We start from the raw sequence: 27,137 nt of genomic DNA, 5'->3' as shown, positions 1-27,137 counted from the left end.
AATTCCATTCATTAGCTATAGAGACCATTTCCCAGACGTTTAATTCACCTCACAGCAGAACCGTACGGCAAGTGCTCAAGAATACAGACAATCAGAAAGAGCCCGGTGCCACTGCAGCTCAACAATCTGTGGGAAGTGTTCCAACATCACACTTCAGTCTCATGCATGCACTTCCAAGTGCGCCATGCTGGTGCTGGTGCAATCCACGTGTCGACACACAAGTAATGAGCACCATTATGATCAGCCATGAGTGACCATACGGTGACGTCTTTGAGAGTCCAAACTCTTTCTCTAGAGTTCTGGGGTCTGCGTAGGAGCCAGAGGGGCTCGTCTTTCTGCAGAGGCCGGGCGATTACTCCTCAGGAGGCTTCCAGAAGCTGCAGGACAAAAAGCATATTGTCATTCTCGTTAGAACTTTTTATCCACATTGTTATGCGTTTGTGGGTTCCAGAGTTTATGGGTGCAATACACCCATAATTTGTGGATCTAGTAAATGTTGGCGTTTAATCAGTGCTTGGAGTATTGAAATTGGCCAGATGCTGGATTGAGCCAAACCTGTGCTCAGGAAATTGCCTGGGAGAACCATCAAGGAGATACAGTGGTACCTCGGTTTTCGAACGTCTCCGTTGACAAACATTTTGGTTTATGAATGCTGTAAACACAGAAGTAAATTCTTCGGTTTTTGAACAAGCCTCAGAAGTTGAACATGCCACGTGGCTTCCACTATGTGCAAGATCCGGAGGCCTAGCTGTCAGCTGTTGAGTCTTCAGTTTTCAAACGTTTCAAAACTAGGACCCTCGTACCTACAGGACCGCCTCTCCTGGTCTGCCCCGCGGAGGACCTTAAGGTCCATAAATAACAACACTTTGTCAGGTCCTAATTTGCAACTTCTTGAACTGGCTTTGAAAGCTTATGCTGAACCTACATATCTAGCAGGTATAACATCCAGGCAGGCCTGAGGCTCAAACCTCACATTTGAAGCTGCTTGGATCGGGGCTACTTGCCAGGGACAGTGCTGAGGAGGCCTGCACTGAGAAGGAATGGTGGGAGCCTCCCCCTCCCCCTGTATCTTCCCAAGAGCAGGAGGACAGTATAGATTTGGAATAGTGGTTTGCAGAGGGGCATAGTTCAGAAGGCAGAAGCTGAGAAATACTGGATGGGGAACAGCTAGCAGAAGAAACATTAGAAGAGAGAGAGTTAACAGATTCACAGTTTCTGGACAGCATTCACCCCCCTTCTCCAAGGACATGGAGAGCTCAGAAAGTGTTAGAACTGAAAACGCAGAAGTGACAAGCTCAGGTTACAAGACGTAGGAATGGCGTAGATTAATAGGGACGAAGGGGGAGGAGTGACCGTTAATTGGGAGCACCGCCATTTCTAGGAGACGCGCTCTTTGTTCTCTCACTGTGATTATTAAAGATTCTAACTGGTAAGACGCTCCTTTCGTTTGATCTTTTGTTACTGCCATGGGGGAGGAGGCCAATTCCCCAAAGCCTGACACTACTTCATGCTGTAAGGAGGACTCAGACTAGCCTTTGGGAGTCTAGATGTGCGTCCTTCACATCCTGCAAGGAAAACCAGCACAATGGTGTGCACAGCATGCTGGACACATCAAACACCACCTCCCAGCACACACAGTTGTGTTTCTTCCTAACGTCACAAAGAGTACTTACTTACACAGGGTGATGTGTGCCCATGTTAGAAGTGCCCTCACTTCATATATTCCCCTTCGCTCAAATAGTCCATAAAGGACCCTGTCAACTCAGCAAAATCTTCCAATACAAGACTGGTAGAATCCTCACCAGACAGGTCACTGTCAGGCCGAGGTCTCCTGAGATGGGCAGGAGGGGCAGGAGGAGACACAGTGCAAGGGGCTGCAGGAGCTGTCTGGACAAAGGTGGGCGAAAGGCCCGAGGGTGCTGCTGGACCCTCGCTTTCCTCTGGTTCTTTCTCCAGCTCCATGTCAGAAGAGGCAGGTCCCAGGACGTGGTAGAGGCTGGGAAGGCGGATGTCAAACCGCAAGCCGAATTTAGCAAAAAGCTTCTCATTCAGGGCATACAGTTTCTCTGAGATGTCAAAGCCAAGGAGGACTGAGAAGAGGCGGGCAATATAGCGCTCTTTGGCCAGGAGCAAGTAGAGATCCTTCCTTTGCCAAGTGATGAAGCTACAGTCAGTCTCTGCTGTCAGCGTTACCTGCAGAGGGAAGGAGAGAGGAGAGGTGGCTACATCAGACCTTTTTATCGAGTGTAAAAAAAAGTCACCACGCTGTCCGAACTTCTGCTGCAATACTGTCCCTGTTAAGTTGTGGGTGAACATATCGGACAACACAGCGATTCTTCAAACAGCTCTTGATTATTCACAGGCCAGAACAGAACTGAAATGAAGGGTTCAGCCAGCCTGCTTATATAGAGCTCCACTACAACGCAGCTGTAACCACTTTCTGTAACTATCCAATCACTGAACGTCACTTTCAATCCCTTATTTGCATATGTGGACCTGAGTGAAAACTATCTACAGTATCCCCCTGCTGGCCCAGGGTGGGAACTTCAGTACGTAACATCCCCCAGTGCAAAAAATGTATGAGGGCTCCAGATTAATGAGAGGGTGTTTATATTGCTTTTGAATTCAAATGTTTTTGGAAAGGAGATTTTACAATAAATATGCCTGGAAAAGTTTGTACTGTACTGTAGGAGTGTTTTTTACTATAAAATGCCTTAGTACCTGAAAGATAACCTCTTCTCAGATGTATCTACCTGTGCCCCATGATTATCAGCTGAGGCTCTCCTTCAAGTATCCTCACTATCAGATATATGGGAGATGTTGACACAGAAGAGGACCTTTTTAACAGTGACACACAAATGCAGACTACTGTGGAATGTTCTTCTCAAGAGGCTTACCTGTCATCAACCATAATGTATTTTTTGTGCCAGGTGAAGTTCTTTTTATTTTCAGAGCCTTCAAAAATTACTTAAAATTATGAAATAGTGGACATTAACATTTCAATCTCTGAATCTCACCGTGATTTTAGGAGGTGTTTTGACATCACAAAGATGCTCTCTGCCGCTCTGCAAATAGCTACACAACAAATCCTAAAATCCATAATCATATGTTCTAGCAGAGTTCATACAGACAAGTTTCAACCACAGCTTAATAATATGTGGCTGAACTGTATGTACAAACTCTGCTCGGACATAATTTCTTACAGTTTTTAGGATTTTTGTTAGACCTTTTCTTAGATTCGCAATGATAGGTTGTTTAATTTGTTTATTGCCAAGAGAAGTTTGGTGATGCGGCCTCCGATAAATGTAATGAATAACATTTGCCTCCACTGTGTGCGTTATGCTTGCACAGGTGTAAATAAAGCAAATATCGCAAACCACCGTATGGTGCCAATTCTCTCTGACACCCAACAACACCGTTCCTGTATTTTATCTGAAATCATTTAAATGAGAGCTGCTTCTTTTGTTTTTACAGGTTTGGGGAAATGTAAAACTCTGGCAAGAGAGAAAAGATGTGTGTTTCCCCAGACTTTTGAAATGTACACAGGATTTCATTCACTGGAGTGGGTAAATGAGACGTTGGCATGTGCAGGATGGCAAGAGCTCAGCCACGTTATCCCAGAGGCCTCCCTGGGTCCAGGAATCTCCTTGGCCAAGACCCAAGGAATGGTGGCTTGGGAAGTAGAACATGGACAGGCGACACGCCATGTCCTTGAGTCTGATATTTAATGCTGCTGCCAAGCAAGCAGTTGCTTCGGCCTCCTCACTGAGGGGAGCCAGAATAGGATCGCTTTCCTAACGGAGCTCTGAAAGACTTCAGGGGATGAGAAACCCATTTTCCAAGCAGCATTTTCCAGCCCATTAGAAAACCTGGTAAGCTTATAGTGAAGTCATATAATGTTATTCCAATGCACTAAAAATCAGTTTTTGCTGTTTTCTACAAGAAACGCAGTCAAACCTAATAGGGAAAAAGGATTGGCTTCTAAGGGAAGCAAGAGGAACGCTACTGTGCTTGTTTCCTTGATACAGCCTCAGGCTTTAAAAATAATCTGATGCTTTAAGGAAATTTCAGCCAGTTTACGAGCCTGAGGGCAAAATTAGAGATGTGACAAGCTGCCCAACTGTCTCCCTGTTGTTGTTGTTTTTAAAAAGCACACACACAGAAAATGTTGATTATGAGCAGAAAAATATCCAGAAGGGAATGGGTTAAAGTGTGTGTGTGTGTGTGTGTGTGTGTGTGTGTGTGTGTGTGTGTGTGTGTGAGAGAGAGAGAGAGAGAGAGAGAGAGAGAGAGACTTCACACACACACACACACACACACACACACACACGTTCTTCAGAGCCTCCCATGGCTGTTTTTTGGTTTAAAAAAGAAAAAGAAAATTGAGGAAATATAATGTATGTCACATTTTGAGTTTAGGCAGCAACAAAACAGTACAGAATGTACAAAAGAAGCACGGTAAGATGTCTGCGATGTTGAGCCCATGAATTTGGAAAACGGCAAGCATCAAAGAACATTGCAGCCTATGCATTCACAGGCAGCTAAGACTGGAAGCATCCTGGAAAAGGCCCAAATTTGCCACCTCCTTTCTTCCTAAATATGTGTCCCCTATCTTATCTACATCCCCCCTTCACTTTTGTAGCACAGCTATTCCATGAAGACGTTCGCCTCAGAGGCAGCTGCTGGGCACTCCATACAGGAATGGATATTTGAGATTTTTCCACAGCTTGTCACCGTGCGTTCTATTTTAAAGTTTCCTGCAGGCCATCACAGTCCCATTGAGTATAGTGAACAGTCCATTTATCAGCCCAGACGACAAAACTCTTACCGTGTCACAGATCCTGACTCCGAATTCTTAAAAGGACCTCGGACACAGGACGGCACCATTCATTCCAAACATTGTGCAGGAATTGTACTTGGGCGATTTGGGGAGGGCTTACTGAGTGTTCTAAAAGAATTTTTTGATAGAGCAATCTTATGGCGTCTGGAGTTGTCCAGTGTTAAAAATACTGTGACATGGATGTCCCATAATAATGAAGACGTTAACCCCAAAGTCAGCTTTCCTCTGCAATGTCATGGCTATTTCAAATGTCTACAGCTGGTCTCAAGAGAATTTAAAGGCAAGCTGCACCCAGGACACCTCAGCTTTGAATCCCAACCCTTGGGCTTTGGGGATCCAGTTGCTTTGGAGATCCAAACAGCTATTTTAAGCACCCCCAGTTTGGATTTTCACCTTTCTTTTGATTAACGGCAGATCTCCATAGATCACCACAGACACTGCTTTTGAAAGTCTCCTCGCTTTCAAAGTACAGTCGTGCCCAGGCTCCTGAACGCATTGGGAGTCAAACGTTCCAGCTCCTGAAAGATCGAACACCAGAAGTGAATATTCCGGTTTTCGAATGTTCTTTTGGAAGCTGAACGTCTGACGGGAGCTTCCTGCAGCCGATCAGAAGCCGCGCTTTGGTTTCCAAACATTTCAGAAGTCGAACGGACTTCCGGAACGGATTCTGTTCGACTTCCGAGGTACGAGTTGTATGCAGCTTGCTATGTGGCATCAGTGGGGTAGAGGTTGGATTACTAAGAAACATAAGCCCAAAGATTTATTGAGTGCATGGAATGACTAGGGCAGTTCTTTGCCTCTATTACACCCTCCCATCAGATGTCAAGGAAATAAATAACTACAGTCAAACCTTGGCTCCCAAACGGCTCTGTTTTTGAACGATTCCACTCCCGAATGCCGAAAACCCGGAAGTAAATGCTCTGGTTTTCAAACATTTCTTGGAAGCCGAACATCCAATGTGGCTTCTGCTGAGTGCAGGAAGATCTTGCAACTGATCAGAAGCCATAAATCAGTTGTCAGAACGTTTTGGAAGCCTAGAACGGGCTTCCAGGACAGATTATGTTTGACAACCGAGGTTTGACTGTATCTGACTTTTAGAAGACATCTGAAGGCAGCCCGGTATAGGGAAGTTTTTAATGTTTGATGTCTCACTGTGTTTTAATTTGTTGGAAGTTGCACAGAATGGCTGGGGGAACCCAGTCAGATGGCTGGCACATAAATAAGTTGTTGTTCTTGTTGTGATATGATTCTGACCCAGAAAGTAAACAAACAAACAAAAACCACCATACAGACAACACACAGTCTCAAAAAACCCCAAAGATGCAATTGCGTTCTGTGAGGTTACCTGAAATGTTCCCTCTTCCGAAGGGGGCAGTGACTCCCACTCCGGGGAATCCAGGAATTGATATGGGAAGACATAATGTAGAAATTGTCCGTCCTGGCTTACTCTAACCCTAATTGGGGCAGGGGGGGGGGAGGAAAAAGACATATTTTAAAGCAGATTCATTTTTAAAAAATTCTTCCCAAAGTTTATACAGTGCATGATAATACCTGCCCCCACCCCAAGGTGGATCTCAACAGAAATTACTCTTACGCCGCTGGCCTCGCATCTGACGGTAGGGGCACGGGGAAAATGGTCTGGCAGGTATCTGTGGGAGCAGGTAAGTGGTCCTCATGCAGTTGTGCAAACATTTTTTAAAAAATATGCATTTATTTATTGCATTCACATCCCACCTTTGCATTAAGGCAGTCAAGGCAGTTTATAATATAAAATATTAACCTATCCTAACAAATGCATACCCTCCAACATTTCTCCGATGGGAATTTGGACGTCCTGGTACAAAATATTATCAGGCCAACTTCAGGAGCTGATAGGCATTTGGTTCCAGGCCTGAGTTTCTCTTAGGCCTTCCCAGAGAGCATACATGTCTTGAATAGCTCCGGAGTGGGTGGGTGGGGTGAGGGGTCCCCGACACGTCTCTCAAGGTTGCAAAAACAGAAAGAGATGGGAAAGAGCTTCAAAAGAACCACTCCGAATGGAGTGAATGGTTTTCGACACGAGCTGCGCAGCAAAATATCACTTGATAAAGGTAGGAACCGAAATTTCTGCATAAAACCCAAAAAGAAAAGGCCAAAAGAACCCCTGGAAGCAGGATACGTGCTTATGATAAGCAGCACATGTGTACAGCGCAGGATAGACAGCGATAGATGGATAATTTGCATCAGCGAACAGGCAGAGTAGCTCAAGTTCCGCTTAGGCAATTGCATCATCATTATCATCATCATTTAATACAGTATCATCTATGCATATGACATTTTACAAGATTAAAGGCTGCATTGAGAATTGTGTGATAACGGCAATTATTATTCTATATTACAGTGGTACCTCGGGTTAAGTACTTAATTCGTTCCGGAGGTCCGTTCTTAACCTGAAACTGTTCTTAACCTGAAGCACCACTTTAGCTAATGGGGCCTCCTGCTGCCGCTGCGCCGCCGGAGCACGATTTCTGTTCTCATCCTGAAGCAAAGTTCTTAACCTGAGGTACTATTTCTGGGTTAGTGGTGTATTTAACCTGAAGTGTCTGTAACCCGAGGTACCACTGTTGTGCTGTATTCTATATTTATACACCGCCTTTTCCCCCTGATGGGACAGTATGGTCTTTGGTGCAAAAACTGGCCACGGACTCTTCATTTCTGATTATCTAAGCAAGTTTCAGGCTCTATACCAGGAAACATGTCTGTTTTGTTTTTCTGTTGTTGGGGGCTTTTGATGAAGAGAAGGGAACTATAGCTCAGTGGCCAATACAGATTGCAAATCCCCTTCCCACCCATTGTACAGCCATCTCCTTTCCCTTACCTTTTATGCGCCCCAACCCTAATTCCTCCAGGTTGTGACAAAACAGTCTCCAAATTCTGCATCACAGCATAAACTAAAACAAGCCGACAAATCAAGCAAACTAGGTAAAACCTGGCCCATGGTAGAAATATTTTTCTTTTTTAATGTAAAATTCCAGATCCCTTGAGTGTGGAACACTTCAGACTTAACCAACATATGACAGAAAAGAATGGAATAGATACAACCCAATTACGGTAACTGTTCCCCGTCATACAAACAAACCCTGAACCAACCTTCAGCTGCCATATTTAAAGCTTGTATTTTTTTAAAAATCCTTTGAGAAGCTGAAGCATCATTGTCGTTTGCCAGCTGCTTTATCTGCTTTGTCAGGTAACCTTACCTGAAAACAAGGATTCACTTGCAAGGAGCCATGACCTTAATTTTACAGTACACCTCTCTCCCTAAATGCTGAGGGCCAAATTACATGACTTCAGGCCCATGTGCAACTTTAGCTCAACAGTACTGCAAAGCATCCTCAGGAGGAGACAATTTGCAACAGAAAAGCATTATGGATGGGGTCCTTAAGCCCTCACCCTCCTTCCCCTTTTCCCATGGATAGCCGTGTTTAGAAGGTTAAAAAAAAAGCCTAAATCTGTAAGAAGGTAAAGCTGGGCTGCACAACTTCAGCACACAACCTTCAGAACCTCCAAGTGTTCCTATTTTCCAGGGACAGTCCTGGATTTACAGAAGACATCCCGGTTTCTGATTTGATCCCGGAATGTCCCGGTTTTCCTTAGAACGTCCCTATTTCCATCAGAGAAATGTTGGAAAGTATAGAGTTATGTGACCCCCGAGCCATGGAGATAAGTAACGATACAACCTTTAGAAGACATCTGAAGGCAGGCCTGCATAGGGAAGTTTTTTAATGTTTACTTTTTTACTGTGTTTTTATATATGTTGGAAGCTGCCCAGAGTGGCTGGGGCAACCCAGTCAGATGGGCAGGGTATCAATAATAATATTATTATTATTTTGGAATAGAACGTCCTTATTTTCATTGGATAAATGTTGGAGGGTATGGGATGGAATGCTTCTTCATACATACACACATAAGGAGCCCTCCATTAAGAAAACTAGATCAGAGAGAAAGTTCTAAGCTAGTCTTCTCAGTGGCATACAAGGTCTTTTTGGAAAAAATGACAAGAAGGAGGTATTCCATCACATGAGTTGAGTCCTCAAATGCAGAGTAAAGTGATACAGCCAAGACACAGGTTTTACCACCTATGTGAGAACTCGGCCAGAAGAAACTCAGAGAATGCATGGGTTTGTTTGTTTTTCATGCCACTCCATCTGTTTTTCAAAAGCACCAGTTGGGTCAGTTTTCTAACGCCAAGAAAAAATATTGTCAGGGGAAGGTGAGGCCTACCTGCCAGACAACAAGAATGACAGACGATCAATTGAGGTCTTGCCCTCCACAGCATAGTTCTGGTCTTTGGCCAGGGGCAAAACCTGTTCCTCACAACACTTGACGATTTCTTTGTAGACCTGAGGTGGCACTTGCAGAGGCTGGCACAGTTGCTTGTAGAGCATGTCGAATTCTTCAGGGAAGGCGTGTTGACGGAGTTGGTAAACTAGGTGAGCCAACTGAAGTAGACAGATCAGAACTAAGAGCATGTTCCAGATGAAGATGTCCAATCCACAAGCATCTAGCCAGCCCCAGAGTGCAGCGCAGAAGAAACCAGCGGTCAAGAAGCCAAAGATGAAGATGGAGCCAACCGTTCCACTTCCTCCCATGAATCCCAGGAGGAGGAGGAAGCCAGCAAGGTGATAGATCGCTCCTTCCATATACTGCTTCCATCCCTCACATAAAATTGGGTAGAAAACAATCCGATCCAAGAGGGTGCTGTTTGTACTCATTTTCCTTGTCTCCTAACCTCTGCACCAATATGTCTTGAAAAATTATACTGAAGAACTTGTAAAACCAGTTCCTAGAACTGGAGCTGAACAGTAGCTATGTCTTAGAGCAGCCGTTCTCAGCCTGTGGGTCCCCAGAACATTTTCAAAATTATTAATGCGTTTGCACCAAACACCCCCAGCAACCCCTTCCTACAAAGTGGAAGACCAAATGTGGTTTGCAGGAGTCCAGTATCATACCAATCAGCTGCACCAACTTGCAAAAGCACCAGAAATTCAATCTCGAAGGAAGCGACGCCTTTCAGTTTGATAACTCCCTGGAAGAAGAGGTGGGAAGACTTGCCTGCGGCTTGCTCCCTTGCCGGCCGTGTGAGAAAATGAAAATAGACTCAGTGAAGGAGCAGCAGCCAGGGCAGACGGGGCGGGGAAGGGAGCAGCGGAGGGTACTTGTGTTTAATTTGGAATGTATAGCACCCGGCCGTGGAAAGAAGAGCGACCCCAAATAGATAACCATGTTTGGAATTGAAATCCAAGAAGCAGAGGCTGAGAGGCGAAGAGAGGCCAGCCGGGCGATTGCCACTTAACATAACCCAGAGAACTAGATTACACGTAGTATTGTCTGTGTAGATGCTTCAGACTGTTCCCAGAGCTTGCTTGGCAGAACAAATCCCCTCTCATATCACAAGGCGGGGGGAGGAATTTCCTCTATCATGAACTGCAAGCCACAGAAAACAAGATAAGGTAGGATTTTAGGAAGGGGGGGTGTTGGCTGTAGACCACAGTATCCTAAGGAAGTGGTGACAGCTGGGATTTTAAAAATTAGACAGAAGCTGTGGATCAGAGTCTGGTCAAACAAGCTGCAATATTTTGAGGCTGCCAATTTTATAAATGATTCGGACAGAAGACTGGAGTGGTCAACGAAGGAAGTTTGCTTGACCTTTAACAGTGTTATGTCAAAAGAACAGCTGCTTCGCGTTCCCATTTCTTGGTTGGTGTTCCCCAGAACTACTTCCTTCCAGTGGTGGAACACTTTGATTCCTATTTTTCAGCCACTAGAATGACACAACAGACGCGGTGGAGCGGACTTTCCACTTTTAAAATTATGCTACCAATCTTAAAGCCACCATTGTGCTGGGTCTGACTGCAGAGAAAGAGAGTACGGCAGAGCTTTCCAAATTTGTGTCGTGACATTTTAGTGTGTCGGCTTTAGTGTGCAGGTGTGTTGTGTGAGTGCTCCCGGCGCTCCTCCCGGGGCTGCAAATGGGTTGTTTTAACCTCCCTTTTGCTAGTAAAACTGAATTACTGTGTCACGAACTGAAGCATGTCTAAAAAGTGTATCACCGACGTGAAAAGTTTCGCAAGCTCTGGAGTACGGGGGTCTGAGGGGGACAAGCATTCCTGTCTTTCTCAGTGAGACAGGAAGACCATGCCCTCTTGACAGCTGAGCTGCTGTCACAAAGCAGTGTCAGGCAAGCCTTACCTTACATTATCAATATACCGGTAGTTTTTCTGAGCAGGAATGTGAGCAGATTTATGTGTAAATACTGCATTGGGCAGGGAGGGGGGAAACAGAAAGAGATGGAAATTGTTCCATTCAAAATGGAGTAAAATATAGTCTTTTCCCTTTCTTTCAAAATAGAGTGATCCCCAAGGAAACAGAAGCTGGCCATCCTACTATAAGGCATTTTCATTTATGATTTTATGTGAAGTGGAAAGAACTATCAGGCAACAAGGAATCCAGGATTAAGATGGTATTCAGACCTCAAATCACCCTGTAAAACCAGCAGAGTTAAACTGATCTCACACTCCTGAGCACATAACAGTGTGGTATACTTCACATTTTTCTTGGCTTCCTTGAAAACAAGTGGCAGTATGCAAGGATTGGAGTTTTATGAGTTTGAAATGCAAATCAATGTCCTAAAGAAATTATGGTTGGTGCACACCTTAATCATTTTGTGTCACCAAATACAAAATATCAGGTTGGCCCTTTCATCAAGAGGGACAAAAGACACCTCACACACTGCAAGAGAACATGTCCTTGCAGATTTAAGTTATCCAAAGTAAGTTTTGGGTGCAAAGATCTCAATATTCTCAGAACATCTGAAGTGTGTTTAATCTTGCCTGGCCTCCTTGGGAACAGGTAAGTAGGGCTAACCAATGAAGCCTTCCATGATTCACGGCAAGACCTGAAGGACAAAACTCTTCCCACATGAACCGACCCAGATCCTGCACTTGTCACCCTTCTCTGTGTCCCCCTCCCTGAGAGATTTGGAGGGTGACAGGAGAACAGGCCTTTTCTATGGTGGCTCTCTCTCGAGGCTCGCCTGGTGCCATGATTAAATGTCTTTAGGCTCCAGGCAAACATTTGTCCTTATCCAAGCCTTCAGCCATTAAATATTCTTGTTTAGTCGTGTCCGCCTCTCTGTGACCCCCTGGACCAGAGCACGCCAGGCACTCCTGTCTTCCATTGCCTCCCGCAGTTTGGTCAAACTCATGCTGGTAGCTTTGAGAACACTGTCCAACCATCTCGTCCTCCGTTGTCTCCTTCTCCTTGTGCCCTCCATCTTTCCCAACATCAGGGTCTTTTCCAGGGAGTCTTCTCTTCTCATGAGGTGGCCAAAGTATTGGAGCCTCAGCTTCAGGATCTGTCCTTCCAGTGAGCGCTCAGGGCTGATTTCCTTCAGAATGGAGAGGTTGGATCTTCTTGCAGCCCATGGGACTCTCAGGAGTCTCCTCCAGCACCAAAATAAATATAAGATTGTCCTAATAATTTATTCTAATTTCAGAATTTAGGATTTCCATACATAAGGCCTTTGTGTGAGAGTTAGAAATTCTAATCTATTATCAGCCTTCAAGGAAAAATACTAGTGGAGAATACAGAAAACATATCAGAATGCAGAAGTCAACAGTTGTATCCAGTGCTTTTTTTCTGGGGGGACAAAGGGGTATGAATACCCCTAAACATTTTGTGAATCTTTGTACTTTGTACATTTACTGTATTTATTGTTCCCAATTTGAACTATAAAATGGTGGTTTTCTTGAGTCAAACTGATAGTACCCCTAAACATTTTTTTAGTAAAAAACAACACTGGTTGTATCCATGGTGGGTTTGAGCAAAAAATAGTTTTCCTCTTGCAAGTTGGGTACCAGATTTTTAGTGACCCCCCCTACTGATTTTTAACGCCGATGCACCACCCCAAAGGCTGTTCCTGAGGGACCCTCTAGACATGACATAGGACATGACAAGGACACTGCAAAGGGGGGGAGGGGGGGAGACCAATAAAAATCTGGCGTCTCAACTTGTAGGAGCACATTTTGCTCAAGCAACACTACCAGTGGATGTGATTCCACAGAAAATGGAACTCCATCATGCAGCTGCTCTCAGTTAAGGAGAAAAACAAATGTTACATTGAGCTAATTCTGATTCAGTAATATTGAGTAGACTAGTATTCTCTGAAGTTTACAAGAACTGGAATGTCTTCAAGTGTCTTTTTTCTGTTATACATGCATCAGAGTCTGAAGGTGTCAGAGGCAGCTTTCATTTTATTTCTTTATTAACAAAATAATTCCATCCACAAACTTGACACAGGCCAGGACCTGTCCTGCACTTCAATATAAGGTCACTTGGAAAGCTTTGCATCTTACTCTGAAAGCCCTGACAGAAAGATTAAATACAAATCTAACAAATAAAAGAAAACCAACCAACCAGCCCAGCTTCACCACCCAACTACGCAGTTGACATTTGTGCAGCTTTGCTATGGATTTACTACAGCAGCCCCTTCTCCAGAGAGGTAAGTTACACAATGCTGGAACCCATGAATTATATTTTTCACACACAAAATATTATTATGTCCATCTACCAAGCTGGGTAGCCATGCAGCCTCCATACAGCAAATCTACAAACTGATTTTGACCTCTGCTGAAAAAGGAGCTTGGCAGATTGCAATGGAAACTTGAGTAGGTGCACACATACTTGCCCAATCCAACAGCATCTCTGAATTCAGCCAACTTTGTTTTTATTGATTTAGCATATTTAATTCCAGTGAATACATGGGAGGGTGGTGACATAGTTTCCCAGATACAACTGCATCATACAGGAGCCAGTTTTGTTGTGCTCAAATGAGAATGTTAAAACGTTTATTCAGGAGAATCTCTCATATTATCACTTAGGCAAGATCCAGCCGTGGAAGAGGACTGTAACTCAACACACTCCTCTGATTTTAGAATCCATCGTATTTTTCCCCAATAAATTCATCTTCTGATAAATAAACACCCGTGTTCAAGCAGCCATGAAGAGTAAAGTCCCCAAACTAATATTTCAACAGCAAATCACCTAGAGGGAAAAGGGAGAAAAGGTACAATAAGAAGCAGTTTTAGCTATATATCTCATCTATTAGCAATGATGTTCCTCTAACACTTATGTTGGAAAGTTAATGAAAGCAATACCTGCAAATAAAACATAGCAAGGACTAATTTATGCCTTATTTGTAGTTATTTTATGTCTACCATCATCGCCACTATCTGCCACCACAGAACTGGCGGTTTTACTTAACCACAGTGACTTTGAAGACTTACTGGACTTGGAAGGTTAACACAATGGACCATATACTACAAACTTTTGACAGAATGTGTGTCCCCAAAGAATCCCTAGCAGAAGCCTAGCCAAGGAAGGAGAGTCTGCAACTTGTTCCAGTGCTAAATTTCTCTTACATTTAACAAAATCTACCTCCTGGCATGTTACAAATCTAAAAGCATCAGTCACCCAATGCTTGCTTTTGTCAGGCATACAAAGCAGACACATGGACATTTTTGCCCAACGATTTTTAAGGTGTTTGGTAAAGTATACTCACAGTACTTATGAAAGGCTCTCTCATCATGTTTTGGTGTTCAAGCAATACACTATAAAAGGAAGTTTATTTACTCCAAATTTCCTGTTTTAAATTCTTTACAAGCCTAAATCTGCAAGGGCACGTTTACTATGTTAAAAGGTATTATCATGGTAATGACCCCTTGTTTGTTTTATTATTACATTCATATACCACAGTCAGGTGGGACGCGGGTGGCGCTGTGGGTTAAAATACAGATTGCCGATCAGGTTGTTGGTTCGAATCCCCGTGACGGGGTGAGCTCCCGTTGCTCGGTCCCAGCTCCTGCCAACCTAGCAGTTCGAAAGCACGTCAAAGTGCAAGTAGATAAATAGGTACCGCTCTGGCGGGAAGGTAAACGGCGTTTCCGTGCGCTGCTCTGGTTCGCCAGAAGCTGCTTAGTCATGCTGGCCACATGACCCGGAAACTGTATGCCGGCTCCCTTGGCCAATAAAGCGAGATGAGCACTGCAACCCCAGAGTCGGTCACAACTGGACCTAACAGTCAGGGGTCCCTTTACCTTTACCTTACCACATTCAAAGAGCTCTAAAGTGGCACAGACACTTCTCCTCCTCTCCATTATATTCTCACAACAGCCTTGTGAAGAAGAAGAAGAAGAAGAAGAAGAAGAAGAAGAAGAAGAAGCCCCCAGACATTAAAAATTCCCTAATCAGGGCTGCCTTCAGATGTCTTCTAAAAGTCAGATAGTTGTTTATTTCCTTGACATCTGATGGGAGGGCTTTCCACAGGCTGGGTGCCACTACCGAGAAGGCCCTCTGCCTGGTTCCCTGTAACTTGGCTTCTCGCAGTAAGGGAACCGACAGAAGGCCCTCGGTGCTGGACTTCAGTGTCCGGGTAAAATGATGGGGGTAGAGACGCTCCTTCAGGTATACTGGGCCCTGTGTCATTGCCAGTAGTCAGAGCAACTTGTTCTAGGTACACTTAATTGTATATATTATCATAATTCATTCCTGAATGTAGTATATATTATCTTTTCCTGAACCCTGAATAGCACGGCAGACAAAACAGTATTTATATGGCATTTCTACATCGACAATATTACATTTTGTTACAGAGTTACTCCAGAGAAGTGGGAAGTTATATTCATGATCTTTTTAATGTTTTTATACAATGGACATATGGCCCTGTTAGAAAATGTGGGGACAGAGGACAGCAATGAAAATGGTAGCTGAGCACTCCTGCTGCTGTGGCAGAACAAAGTTCTGAGACTCTATAAAAACTTTAAATAAAAAAAAAGCAGTGCCACAATATATTACAAAATTTAAAGGGGTAGTAGATCTACAGAAGTGTCGTAGATATCACAAGCTCTAACCAACTGATGTCCTTGACATCACACAACAATCGCCATCTTCCACACAAGTCACAAATGCAGTGGTAATGCTTGCTGGGAAAGAACTGCAAATCCACACACCACGGTTGAATTAAGCAGGTCGAGTTCTGGAGAGTTGCAATTCCCCCCAGAGGGATTAAACTGCTGTAGCAGTGTTACCTTGACAGCTAAGGTAAAGGGACCCCCGACCATTAGGTCCAGTCGTGGCCGACTCTGGGGTTGCGGCACTCATCTCGCTTCATTGGCAGAGGGAGCTGGTGTACAGCTTCCGGGTCATGTGGCCAGCATGACTAAGCCGCTTCTGGCGAACCAGAGCAGTGCACGGAAACGCTGTTTACCTTCCCGCCGGAGCGGTACCTATTTATCTACTTGCACTTTGAGGTGCTTTCGAACCGCTAGGTTGGCAGGAGCAGGGACCGAGCAACGGGAGCTCACCCCGTCGCAGGGATTCGAACCGCCGACCTTCTGATCGGCAAGTCCTAGGCTCTGTAGTTTAGACCACAGTTCCACCCATGTCTCACCCTGAATGTTACCATGGTTAATAGTATTGAAAGCTACTAAGAAGCTGCATAAAGGTAAAGGGACCTCTGACCGCTACATCCAGTTGTGGCCGACTCTGGGGTTGCGGCGCTCATCTCGCTTTATTGGCCGAGGGAGCCGGCGTACAGCTTCCGGGTCATGTGGCCAGGATGACTAAGCTGCTTCTGGCGAACCAGAGTAGCACACGGAAACGCCGTTTACCATCCCGTCGGAGCAGTACCTAGTTATCTACTTGCACTTTTTGGCATGCTTTTGAACTGATAGGTTGGCAGGAGCAGGGACCGAGCAACAGGAGCTCACCCCGTCGCGGGATTCAAACTGCCGACCTTCTGATCGGCAAGTCCTAGGCTCTGTGGTTTAACCCACAGCGCCACCCGCGTCCCTCACCTTGACAGCTCCCAGCATGCATTTCCCCTGAAAAATGGCACCGTTGCAAGAGGACATCCATTTACCTTCCAAACATTCAGATGTGTGCTTCATCTTGTTCATATCTTAAAACCCAAGGCTCTCATGCACTCCTTGTGGGCCTCAATAAGAGCACCACAGTGTTCTTCTCCTTTTTCGATGATGCTGCAAGACAAAATTCCCCAATTAAGCAATTTCACAAATTAGGTAGCTGACTTGATCAGCGCTGAGGAAGACTAGCCTGGAATTGACTGCACTCTTTGGTACAAATGTCCAACTGTACTCCACCTGCGTTTTCAGATTATGCTTCCTTCCTCCAAAGGAATGAATGGTTGCAATTTGCGTCCCATTCAGATCACCTTTCTGGTAAGGTTACAGGAAAGCTGCATGTTGTTGGTTAAAAAGAATCATGTAAACTGTCTTTTTTGTTTTACAAAATGCAGTGGCTGATGTTTTGATGCGAAGAGAGGAGAACAGGGGTCAAAGAGGCTTCCTAACCCTTTTCCCCAGAGGTGTTTTTCCACTGAAGCATTATCGCTAGCTACTCAGAAAGGATGGAAATATAAGGGATGGGAAATCCCTGTATGGGACAGCTACATATTCCTGCATTGCAGGGGTTGGCGTAGATCAGAGCTTTCCAAACTGTGTGCCGCGACACATTCGTGTGTCAACTGCAGCGTGTAGGTGTGTCAAGTGAGCACCTCCCACACTCCACCCGGGGCTGGAAAGAGGTTAGTTTTGTCAGTTTGCATTTCTTAGCTCAGAAAGTATTGATCTGATGTGTAGAGATCTTTCCTATTCTACTTAATTCAAGAGGGTTCTGGAAGCTTCTCTGTGTGAAAGAAACAAGCAGAAGGTTCATAACTGGATTATTCTTTCCGAGAAGCTAAGTACAGCTAGCTTAAAGTGGTTCTGTTATCTCTTCTGTCGAAGCCATGCTGACTACAGTGGTACCTCGGGTTAAGTACTTAATTCGTTCCGGAGGTCCGTTCTTAACCTGAAACTGTTCTTTCACAGAAACTGTTCACAGAGCCAGTGTGGTGTAGTGGTTAGAGCGGTGGACTCGTAATCTGGGGAACCGGGTTCGAGTCTCCGCTCCTCCACCTGCAGCTGCTGGGTGACCTTGGACCCATCACACTACTTTGAAGTCTCTCAGCCCCACTCACCTCACAGAGGAAGGGAAAGGAGAATGTGAGCCGCTTGGAGACTCCTTTGGGTAGTGATAAAGCGGGATATCAAATCCAAACTCTTCTTCTTCTTCTTACCCTGAAGCACCACTTTAGCTAATGGGCCCCCCCGCTGCTCCCGTGCGATTTCTGTTCTCATCCTGAAGCAAAGTTCTTAACCCAAGGTACGATTTCTGGGTTAGTGGAGTCTGTAAGCTGAAGCGTCTCTAAGCTGAAGCGTATGTAACTCGAGGTAATACTGTATAAAAGTAGGGCCAGAAGGAGCCTGGGTTTCACTTTCTCTATCTGTTTTCCTTCTGGTGTGGTGTTGCGTACATAGTATGCTTAGTGTTAAGGTTTAGACTCGTTACGAGTTATTTGTAAGTTTAAGTGAACTCTGCTGCAACTGGATCTCTTATGAACAGGGCCAGTCCTGAATGTATTGGATTTGTGGCCATTATGCTCATTTGCCTTCAGGAGCAGTAAAGATCTGCTGGATGAAATATTAATTGCCTTTGGCCTATTTTTGGGGACTCCTGCAACGTGTTTTAAGTTTTTACTCTGCTAACTATACATTGGAATCTGTTCTGGATCAATATCGAGTAGAATTTCAATGACAAGTTTGACCTCAGTTTGCTAGTAAAACCGAATTACTGTGTTGTGAAAAGATGCGTGTCTAGAAGTCTTGCTGACATGAAACATTTGGAAAGCTCTGTACCCTCTGGGTCCCTTAAAGGTCAAGGTCAAGGGACCCCTGACCGTTAGGTCCAGTCGTGGATGACTCTGGGGTTGCGGCGCTCATCTCGCTTTATTGGCCGAGGGAGCTGGCGTACAGCTTCCGGGTCATGTGGCCAGCATGACTAAGCCGCTTCTGGCGAACCAGAGCAGCGCACGGAAACGCCGTTTACCTTCCCACCAGAGTGGTACCTACTTATCTACTTGCACTTTGAGGTGCTTTCAAACTGCTAGGTTGGCAGGAGCTGGGACTGAGCAATGGGAGGGGATTCGAACCGCTGACCTTCTGATCGGCAAGTCCTAGGCTCTGTGGTTTAACCCACAGCGCCACCCGCGTCCTGGGTCCCTTCCAACTCTGCAATTCTAGGATTCTCCCACCAAGGCACTAATGCACATGGCGAGTCCGCCCAACAGAAGAGGAGGAAGTGGATGGGAGGCTGCCATTTCCAGCAGGGGATCCGCTTCCTTCTGCTCACTTCGCACGTGTGTCATTATGTAATTATCCAGAAGCCCAGACGCGTTTTGGGAGGAGGAGGAGGAGGAGGAGAGCTGCAGATCTCCTCTGCTGTCTTCTTTCTAACACTTGATTGGGAGCCGCCCAGAGTGGCTGGGGAAACGCAGTCAGGTGGGCGGCGTAGAAATACAGTGGGACCTCGGGTTAACATACACCTCAGGTTACCGACTCTGCTAACCCAGAAATAGTGCTTCAGGTTAAGAACTTTGCTTCAGGATGAGAACAGAAATCGCTCAGCGGCAGCAGCAGGAGGCCCCATTAGCTAAAGTGGTGCTTCAGGTTAAGAACAGTTTCAGGTTAATAACGGACCCCCGGAACGAATTAAGTACTTAACCCGAGGTACCACTGTAATAATAAGAATAAATAAATAAATAAATAAATAAATAAATATGATTTTTATACATGTGGTGCCGGGTCCCCTGTGGCCCCCGAGGCGCCCAGCCTGAGTCTTCCAAGGGCCACCCTGACGCCCCGCCCCCCCCGTTACCCACCAGGCGTCGCGCGCCCGCTTGGTCTCCGGGCAGGCGCAGCAGGGCTTGAGGGCGGGCGGAGGCTTCTGCTCGGTCGCCGCCGCCGCTCCGGGGGACGGGAGACCCGGCGAGTCGCGGGGGGCCACGGTCGACATGGCTGCTCAGTCGCGCAGGCGCAGAAAGACGCCCGCCCCCCCCGCCCCACTCACTTCCGCCGCCCCTTCCGCCACACTCGGCTCGCCATTGGACGCCGAGCGAGGGGGGTCGATGGGAGTGCGCCTGCGCGCGCGCCGCAGAGCGCACAAAGACCCGAAAGGGTAGAGGTGGGAGGACGTGGCTTCTGGAACTGCGCGAGGGTTTATTGCAGCAAAATAAAAGAAAATAAAAACGCACGACAGCTCAATCGCCGTGGTTTGCAGTTTGGCCAAAGGGAGGATGGAGAGGAGACAGCCAGCAGTCTTCAACCTTTTCAGGATCAGATCCCGCATTTAATATTGCAGCTGCAAGAAGGGTTTGGGTTTTTTATCCACCCACCCCTTTTTTGCCCACTTTTCTTTTCTTTTTTAAAGAGTGGCCGTGTCACGCAGAAATGACAGTATCAGGCTCCAAAAAAAGGGAAAAGATAAGGATAAAAGGAGGCAGACGAAGGGGCAACAACTTCAGCGAGAAGCGGAGTTTGTTTGTTGGTTTTGAATGGAATAATAATGCACAATACTTAGCAAACCCCAAAAAAGAAAGAAAAAAAAGAAAAGTACTACGCTCCAAAACGCTTTCTGACACAGTTACTGTATTTGGGACTGCAAGCTCTTCTGAACAAGCGGCCTGCCCTCTTGTCTTCATAGAGTCATAGAGTTGTGGAGGTGGAAGGGGCGACGAGGGTCATCTAGTCCAACCCCTGCAAGGCAGGACTCTTCTGTGAAGACCTGGCATGGACAAAAATTTGTTGCTGTTGTTTAGTCCTTTAGTCGTGTCCGCCTCTTCGTGATCCCATGGACCAGAACACGCCAGGCACTCCTGTCTTCCACTGCCTCCCACAGTTTGGTCAGACTCATGTTTGTAGCTTCGAGAACACTGTCCCACCATCTCGTCCTCTGTTGTCTCCTTCTCCTTCTGCCCTCCATCTTTCCCAACATCAGGGTCTTTTCCAGGGAGTCTTCTCTTCTCATGAGGTGGCCAAAGTCTTGGAGCCTCGGCTTCAGGATCTGTCCTTCCAGTGAGCACTCAGGGCTGATTTCCTTCAGAATGGAGAGGTTTGATCTTCTTGCAGTCCATGGGACTCTCCAGAGTCTCCTCCAGCACCAGAATTCAAAAGCATCCATTCTTTGGCGATCAGCCTTCTTTATGGTCCAGCTCTCGCTTCCATACATCACTACTGGGAAAACCATAGCTTTTACTATACGGACCTTTGTCGGCAAGGTGATGTCTCTGCTTTTTAGGATGCTGTCTAGGTTTGTCATCGCTTTTCTCCCAAGAAGCAGGCGTCTTTTAATTTCATGGCTGCTGTCACCATCTGCAGTGAGGGGTGAGCACCTCCCTCCTCGACTCCTGCAAAAGAGTGCAAGCTCCGCGACCAGAAAAAAGAGGAGGAACACCAAGAAGACTGGAAGAAATTTAAAGACTATTTGAATAAATATTGTAATATTAAGGATATGTAATCACTTGAAAGAATCAATTAGGCCTAGGATTAAATAAATAAATAAGAAAATGTACGATAAGAAAAGTTAGGAAATATGATTATGACTGTGATATGGTTTTATGAAATAATGATATTGGAAACTGCTATATATACCGTAATTACTAAGAAACTCAGATGGAAGAGATTTGAGGAAGTCAAATAATATGTTTATGAAGATGGATTTTAATTAATTAGTTAAGTTTTAGTTTATGTGGTGATTTGTTTTCTTTTATGTTTTGTATATTTTTTTCTTTTCTCCGTTTCATTCTTTTTCCTTTATTATTGTTAACTTTTTCTTCTCTTATGTTTATGTGTGGAAAATAATAGATATTATCGCGGGGGGAAAGAGCGCGGGCTCCTCTGCCCTTTTCCTATCTCTTGGGCTCCCGGTGTGCGCGCAGGCCGGGCCGGCGTTGCTATGGAGACGGCTTGGGCCTAGCGGCGGCGGCGAGGCGGCGAGATGAGCCGCGCGGTGACGGGGGGTCGGGCGGCGGGGTCGGGGTCGGGGTCGGGGGTGGCGCCCCCCGGGTCTCGCTACCGCCGGGCCGTGGCGCCCAGCCGGGCCTTCGACTTCCTCTACGGTGATTCGCGGGGGCTGCGCGGGAAGGGGCGCCGAGGGAGGCGCGCAGGGAGGGCGGAGAAGCGCCGGGAATGGAGGCTGCCTTCCGCCTTCTCCCTCGCGGGACTCCGGGCGGACTAGAGACACAAATAAGAACAGCTGAAAACAGAGGAGGGGGGGCGCCGTCGCCTTGAACACACGATTAAAGACGGAGATACACTGAAAACACAGATCATTACTATAAAGACAGCGCAGGAAGTGGCATTATTCTTATTAATAATATTTTTTATATCCTGCTTTTTCCCCAGACACAGGGACTCCCAAGAAGTGTACAGATAAGAATAAGTTACAGATAGGTAGCCGTGTTGGTCTGCCATAGTCAAAACAAAAAAATATTTTTTTCCTTCCAGTAGCACCTTAAAGACCAACTAAGTTAGTTCTTGGTATGAGCTTTCGTGTGCATGCACACTTCTTCAGATACACTCTGAATGTATCTGAAGAAGTGTGTATCTGAAGAAGTGTGCATGCACACGAAAGCTCATACCAAGAACTAACTTAGTTGGTCTTTAAGGTGCTACTGGTAGATAAGAATAAGAAGAGCTAAAAGCAGAGCATGGGGAGGAGGGAGGGAGGGAGGCAAGCTCGTTTTGTTTAAAAAAAAACACCCCACAATTAAACATGGAAATACATTAAAACACAGATAATTACTATAAAGACAGCGCAGGAAGTGGCATTGTTTTATTCTTCTTCTTCTTATTATTATTATTATTCCCTGCTTTTCCCCCAGAAAGGGACTCCCAAGAAGTTTACTGTACAGATAAAAAGAACAGCCAAAAACGTGGGGGAGGGGAATGATCATTTGAAAATACAATTAAACATGAATAGAATGAAGACTAAAGTGCCCCCATAAAGATCTTCCAAGTTGTGTTTCAGGGAGCAGCGCCCACAACAGGCACACATAACCCCAACATGCCGTAATAATGGGGGATTATACCCTCCCTTCCAGTGAGTGCAGAAGACAGGAGATCGTATTCATTTCCAGCTTTAAAAAAAAAGTTGTCACCAATGATATTTCAATCAATAGTTGTAACTCGTGTTAGATCACGTTGGTCTTTACCCCTACCACCCGCTGCCCTAGGTGAGCACTGCAAAGTGGAATTTGTGGGTTTTTTCTTGCTACCTTGACACCTCTGCTCTAATGTGTTGGCTGCAAACATCAATTTGCACAGGTAACTATGTACCTGTTTTACTATGTTTAGGCATTTCACTCCCCATCCCCAATGTGATTCCTGGAAATGCAAGTTGGCATGAGATTTTATTTCCCCTATAGTTATCCTGTTATTCCCCCCCCCCCCCCGTAAAAGTCATTTGGGAAGCTATTATTTCCACCAGTATTTCTGACGCTTTGACACATTCTGACATTTAGCTCTTACCGTTCCCTCATCGATGTGGTTGATGCAAGCAGTAATCAATATTATTTACCTGTTTTCTTTTTTTGTATCACAGCCTTTTAACAGCTCCTCATCCAAATAAGCAGGAAAATTATGATATTTCCTTTCAACCTTTTTTTATTGTGGTAGCACATCTGATTTGATTGATTGATTGATTGATTTAATTTCTATACTGCTTAATATATTAAAATTTTCTCTAATTGGTGTACAAAAAACTGAACCAACAGAAAACTTAAGCAAACTATTACATTTTTAAATGTTACATTAATACCAAGTTACACACACACACACATATATATATATTCCTTCTGAAACATCTCTCAACCTCTGGGTTCTCACCCAGGGTCCAAACAAACTCTCAGCTCACCCTTGAAAGTCTCTCAACAAGAAGAGTTTGTGGAAATGGCCGACATCACCCTAGTCTCTCACCCTAGACTTCCTTTATGTGGGCAAGCCCCAGGTGGATGGTACTTCCGCAGGCTGCCCACAGCTGTGCCCCATTCAGCGGCACACTCGACAACCAGCTCCAGGTATAGCAGGTTTGTTTATTTTTCTCAGGGGCCCAAAGAATGGGAAAAGGTACTCCCCACACTCCCAGCTGTTTCTTCAGCTGGAGACACACGCACCCAACATGAGTGCTGTAAACAGCATCACCACCTTTTTATTGTGGCATCCCCCTCTGATCCTCTCCCCCTGCCCATGTGGTTGCTGGAAAAAGGAACTTAAACCAACTATATTCCCCAATCTTACTTTATTTTGTTTAGATGTGTAGCTCCCCCTCTTCCCGGCCCTTAAACACCATAGTGCTTACACAGCAAGTGACACACTAAGCGCACCTCTCTAAAAATAGGAAAACAATGGGAAGTGAAACAAACATTTGACCAGGAGTGTCACATAAAACAAACCCAGTGCTTAACCCGGTTCAACTATTATAAACAGCGTCCCCACCACCAGCCAGATGTGCCACAAGGAAACTAGGAGGGGCTAAAAGGTGCACGCCTCTTCATGTTCCATGGCAGACGTGACACGGAAAGGGTGAAGAAAAGAGGCTGCCATGAAGTGCAGGGCAAATCATGGGTCAGCACTTTGCTCTCCAGACTCCAGGTGAGCCCTACCATTGCCAAGGCTAGCCTGAGTCAGTCTTGGTGTTTGCGGTGAGGCACTGTAAGCACTCGTTGGTAGCAATGTTTAATCTGAGCCACCAGTTTCAAAGTGAAAGAATAGCTGGGAGGAAGGGGAAAGGTCCTATACGTTATCACTCAGCTAATATTTCTTCGTAAGTTTAATAAAAATGTTTCTATTGACTGTATTTATATGTGTTTTAGATCCATTATATACACTTTCAAGTGAGAGAGACCATGCACAAGCAACTGTCCAGTCTCATCTGCTTCACGATGAAATGGTAGGTGGTTACAGTCTTTAAACAGTTCTTGCAGAACTGTACTCTCATATTTCTATACAAAATACATTTGCTGAATGGCTTTTCAAGTTAATGGACTATGCAGAGATGGCGAAGCTGGCACAAAAATAAGAGGTCAAAAAGATGAGATCTTTGTTGAAGAGTAGAGGTTCTTTTCGGACTGTTAGAGGAAAAAACTACAGCCAAATGAAATTGTGAGCAGGATTTGAATAATAGGCAAGGGAAGTAGAATAAATCAGTGATAAATATAAGTTATAATACAGTAGAATATAAGTGGCAGTTATGGCAGCAGATAAAGAAGCACAACAGGAATAGAGATGTAAGGATGGGAAGTCAAAATGCAAGAAATTATTATATTGAAAGTGAATTGAATATTGTCAAATTTTGTGTAAAAAACTAGTAAAATTATTTTTAAAAAATTAAAAAATACATTTGCTGAGAGCTGAAATTGGAAATATACTTCATAAGCAGAGAAACAGCTTTAAAGACAGGGCATTATCTATACATGACACCAGTACTGATGTGTATCATTTTGCCCACCCACAGATTTTGGATCAGTGCTGGCAGGAGATAATTGCACGAGCAAAGGCTGCCAACCTGCTAACACTGAGGGACACTGGAACTATATAACTCTTTATATATAAAATTGTTACAGAAAGATTTTGGAATAATTACATGAACTTTAAATAAAGGCAGTAACTGCCCATGGCTTCTGTGAAACATTTCTTTTCAGATTCCCTTGTAATTTATAGTGTAAACCTAAAAGTGGCAGTTGATTCTCTGTGGATACACATTGGTAAGGTTTGGCAGTGAATGTGTTTATTTGTCTACTATACATTACCAGGGAGAGAATTTCCAGAAACAATTGTTTGTATCCTGGAAAGTCCTCTCTCATCAGTGCAGCCTTGTGTCTGTTATTATCTAAGAAGTTAGGCATAGGAAAGCTATGACTAAAAGGAAGAAGAAAAAGGCACTAATTTAAAAAGCACCAACTTCTTGATTCAAAAGGGTTTGCAGCTCTGACCAGGCCAGGGATGCAAAGGAGCGTTTTTCCTTTGCAGCCACTGCTTGATTTGAAGCCAGACTGCTTGATTCAAGCCCATTGGCAAAGGGACTTTTTTTGTTCAAGGCAAAGGAGGAACTGGAAGCACAGTTAGAGGGCTTTCAAATCTGTCCATTAAAGCTGGCATCCAGTGGTTGACAAGTAGACAGCCCTGCCCATCTGTCAAGTGGTCAGCGGTAGCAGATGAGCTCAAGATCCTGGTTATTTCCCAATATTTATGTTTCCACACAAATACTAGCTCTTGTGATGTTATTCTCCATATATTTACCTACAATATTTGCCTTTTCTATCTTTTTTTCCATATAAAAAAGAGGAAAGTGCCAGCATTTAAAACCATGTTCAGTAACCTGATTCACTATCCACCATACTCTATGCAATTAGAAGAAATAAACCCTGTTCCCCCATTCATTGACCGAAGATGGAGAGGAAGGGCAGAACGGCGCATTGAGGCTCTTCAGAAGCTTGCTAGGTAAGGGCCCTCTGGAGTTGTAAATGTTTTTTTGAAACGACTGTTTAGCCTTAGTTACATTTCCCCACCAAGTAGGTCAGCCCTTGGCATTAATGTAGCTTAGCCCTAATTCCATCTAAAATATGGCTGCAGAAACAAAGAACCATTTCTTACTTTAATTTAATTTATTGGTGTGGCTCATTCACTTCAGTGCTGATGATGGTCAGACTACCCATCTCTTTGCCATGATCGCAAACTTCACGTACAGCAAAACTTTTCAGATGGTGGCTCTAGGAAATGGCCAAATGGAGGTATAGCCAAATGGGATAATTTCAAAGTTGAGGTCATATAGCTTTTCATGCACAGTATATTTTACTGCAATGTATGTAGTGCAGCACAGAAGCTTTTCTCACCAGTTTCACAGACCTGACAGCCCTTGTTAAGGATCCTGCTTCATTTTTTATCCTGCCGCATTTGGACAGAAAACCCAAGAAAGCTAGATATGCAATATTTAAAGGAATAGAAACATAGGAATCTGCCTGATACTGAGACAGACCAATCATTGGTTTGTCTAGCCCAAAACTGATGACATTGACTTGTAGTGTAACAACTTCAGACCAAAGGGAAGATGTCAGTGGTTGAGGTTTCTGACTGATTTCAAGGGCAGCCCCACAGAGAATGCATTATAGTAATCAAATCTGGAGGTAACAAGAATGAGAATGAGAATGACTATGGTGAGGTCTGGCCTATTTCGGAAAGGGTATAGCTGGCAAACCAGCTGAAACCGATAAAAGGCACTGCTTGTTACTGCTTCTATAATTAGTGCCAATTCAAGGGCAGACCCCTAACCTTTTAGGACAGGGGTGGGGAAACTATGGAACCGGCAG

At 44.8% G+C, this 27,137-nt stretch overlaps 3 protein-coding genes across 7 annotated transcripts in view; 1 reads left to right on the top strand and 2 right to left on the bottom strand.

The window, feature by feature from the left end:
* Nucleotides 1-23: 23 nt before the first annotated feature.
* POPDC2 (popeye domain cAMP effector 2) lies at nucleotides 24-10,048 on the bottom strand. Of its 3 annotated transcripts, none has more exons than XM_083592547.1 (4): nucleotides 9,101-10,048; nucleotides 6,186-6,294; nucleotides 1,674-2,193; nucleotides 24-377 (listed from the first exon to the last, which is right to left on the bottom strand). In XM_083592547.1, exons 1-3 carry the CDS (start codon nucleotides 9,589-9,591, stop codon nucleotides 1,711-1,713), a joined length of 1,083 nt encoding a protein of 360 aa, XP_083448673.1. In that variant the 5' UTR covers nucleotides 9,592-10,048; the 3' UTR covers nucleotides 24-377; nucleotides 1,674-1,710. The 3 variants fall into 3 exon arrangements, with proteins under 3 accessions (XP_083448673.1, XP_083448675.1, XP_083448674.1); XM_083592549.1 differs by having other exon boundaries at nucleotides 1,803-2,193; nucleotides 9,101-9,977; XM_083592548.1 differs by having other exon boundaries at nucleotides 1,678-2,193; nucleotides 9,101-9,967.
* A 3,535-nt stretch (nucleotides 10,049-13,583) lies between these two features.
* Nucleotides 13,584-19,823, bottom strand: COX17 (cytochrome c oxidase copper chaperone COX17). Its single transcript, XM_083594220.1, has 3 exons — nucleotides 19,656-19,823; nucleotides 16,797-16,914; nucleotides 13,584-13,921 (listed from the first exon to the last, which is right to left on the bottom strand). Exons 1-2 carry the CDS (start codon nucleotides 19,787-19,789, stop codon nucleotides 16,830-16,832), a joined length of 219 nt encoding a protein of 72 aa, XP_083450346.1. The 5' UTR covers nucleotides 19,790-19,823; the 3' UTR covers nucleotides 13,584-13,921; nucleotides 16,797-16,829.
* Nucleotides 19,824-21,713: 1,890 nt separating this feature from the next.
* Nucleotides 21,714-27,137, top strand: part of CFAP91 (cilia and flagella associated protein 91) — a 24,733-nt gene continuing 19,309 nt past the window's right edge. For 2 of the 3 annotated variants that reach the window (XM_083593176.1, XM_083593175.1), the window contains exons 1-3: nucleotides 21,714-21,890; nucleotides 24,645-24,721; nucleotides 26,114-26,271. In XM_083593176.1, coding sequence (XP_083449302.1) covers nucleotides 21,770-21,890; nucleotides 24,645-24,721; nucleotides 26,114-26,271 — 356 coding nt within the window. In that variant the 5' untranslated portion in view covers nucleotides 21,714-21,769. Of the gene's footprint in view, nucleotides 22,198-22,452; nucleotides 24,722-26,113; nucleotides 26,272-27,137 lie in introns of all 3 variants that reach the window. The other variant, XM_083593177.1, reaches the window with a different exon arrangement.

This window comes from Podarcis filfolensis (assembly GCF_964270895.1).
Source record: "Podarcis filfolensis genome assembly, chromosome: 17".
Taxonomy (NCBI): Eukaryota; Metazoa; Chordata; class Lepidosauria; order Squamata; family Lacertidae; genus Podarcis; species Podarcis filfolensis.
Note: the sequence above shows the minus strand (reverse complement) of the source record. Positions and strands in the feature narration are given on the sequence as shown.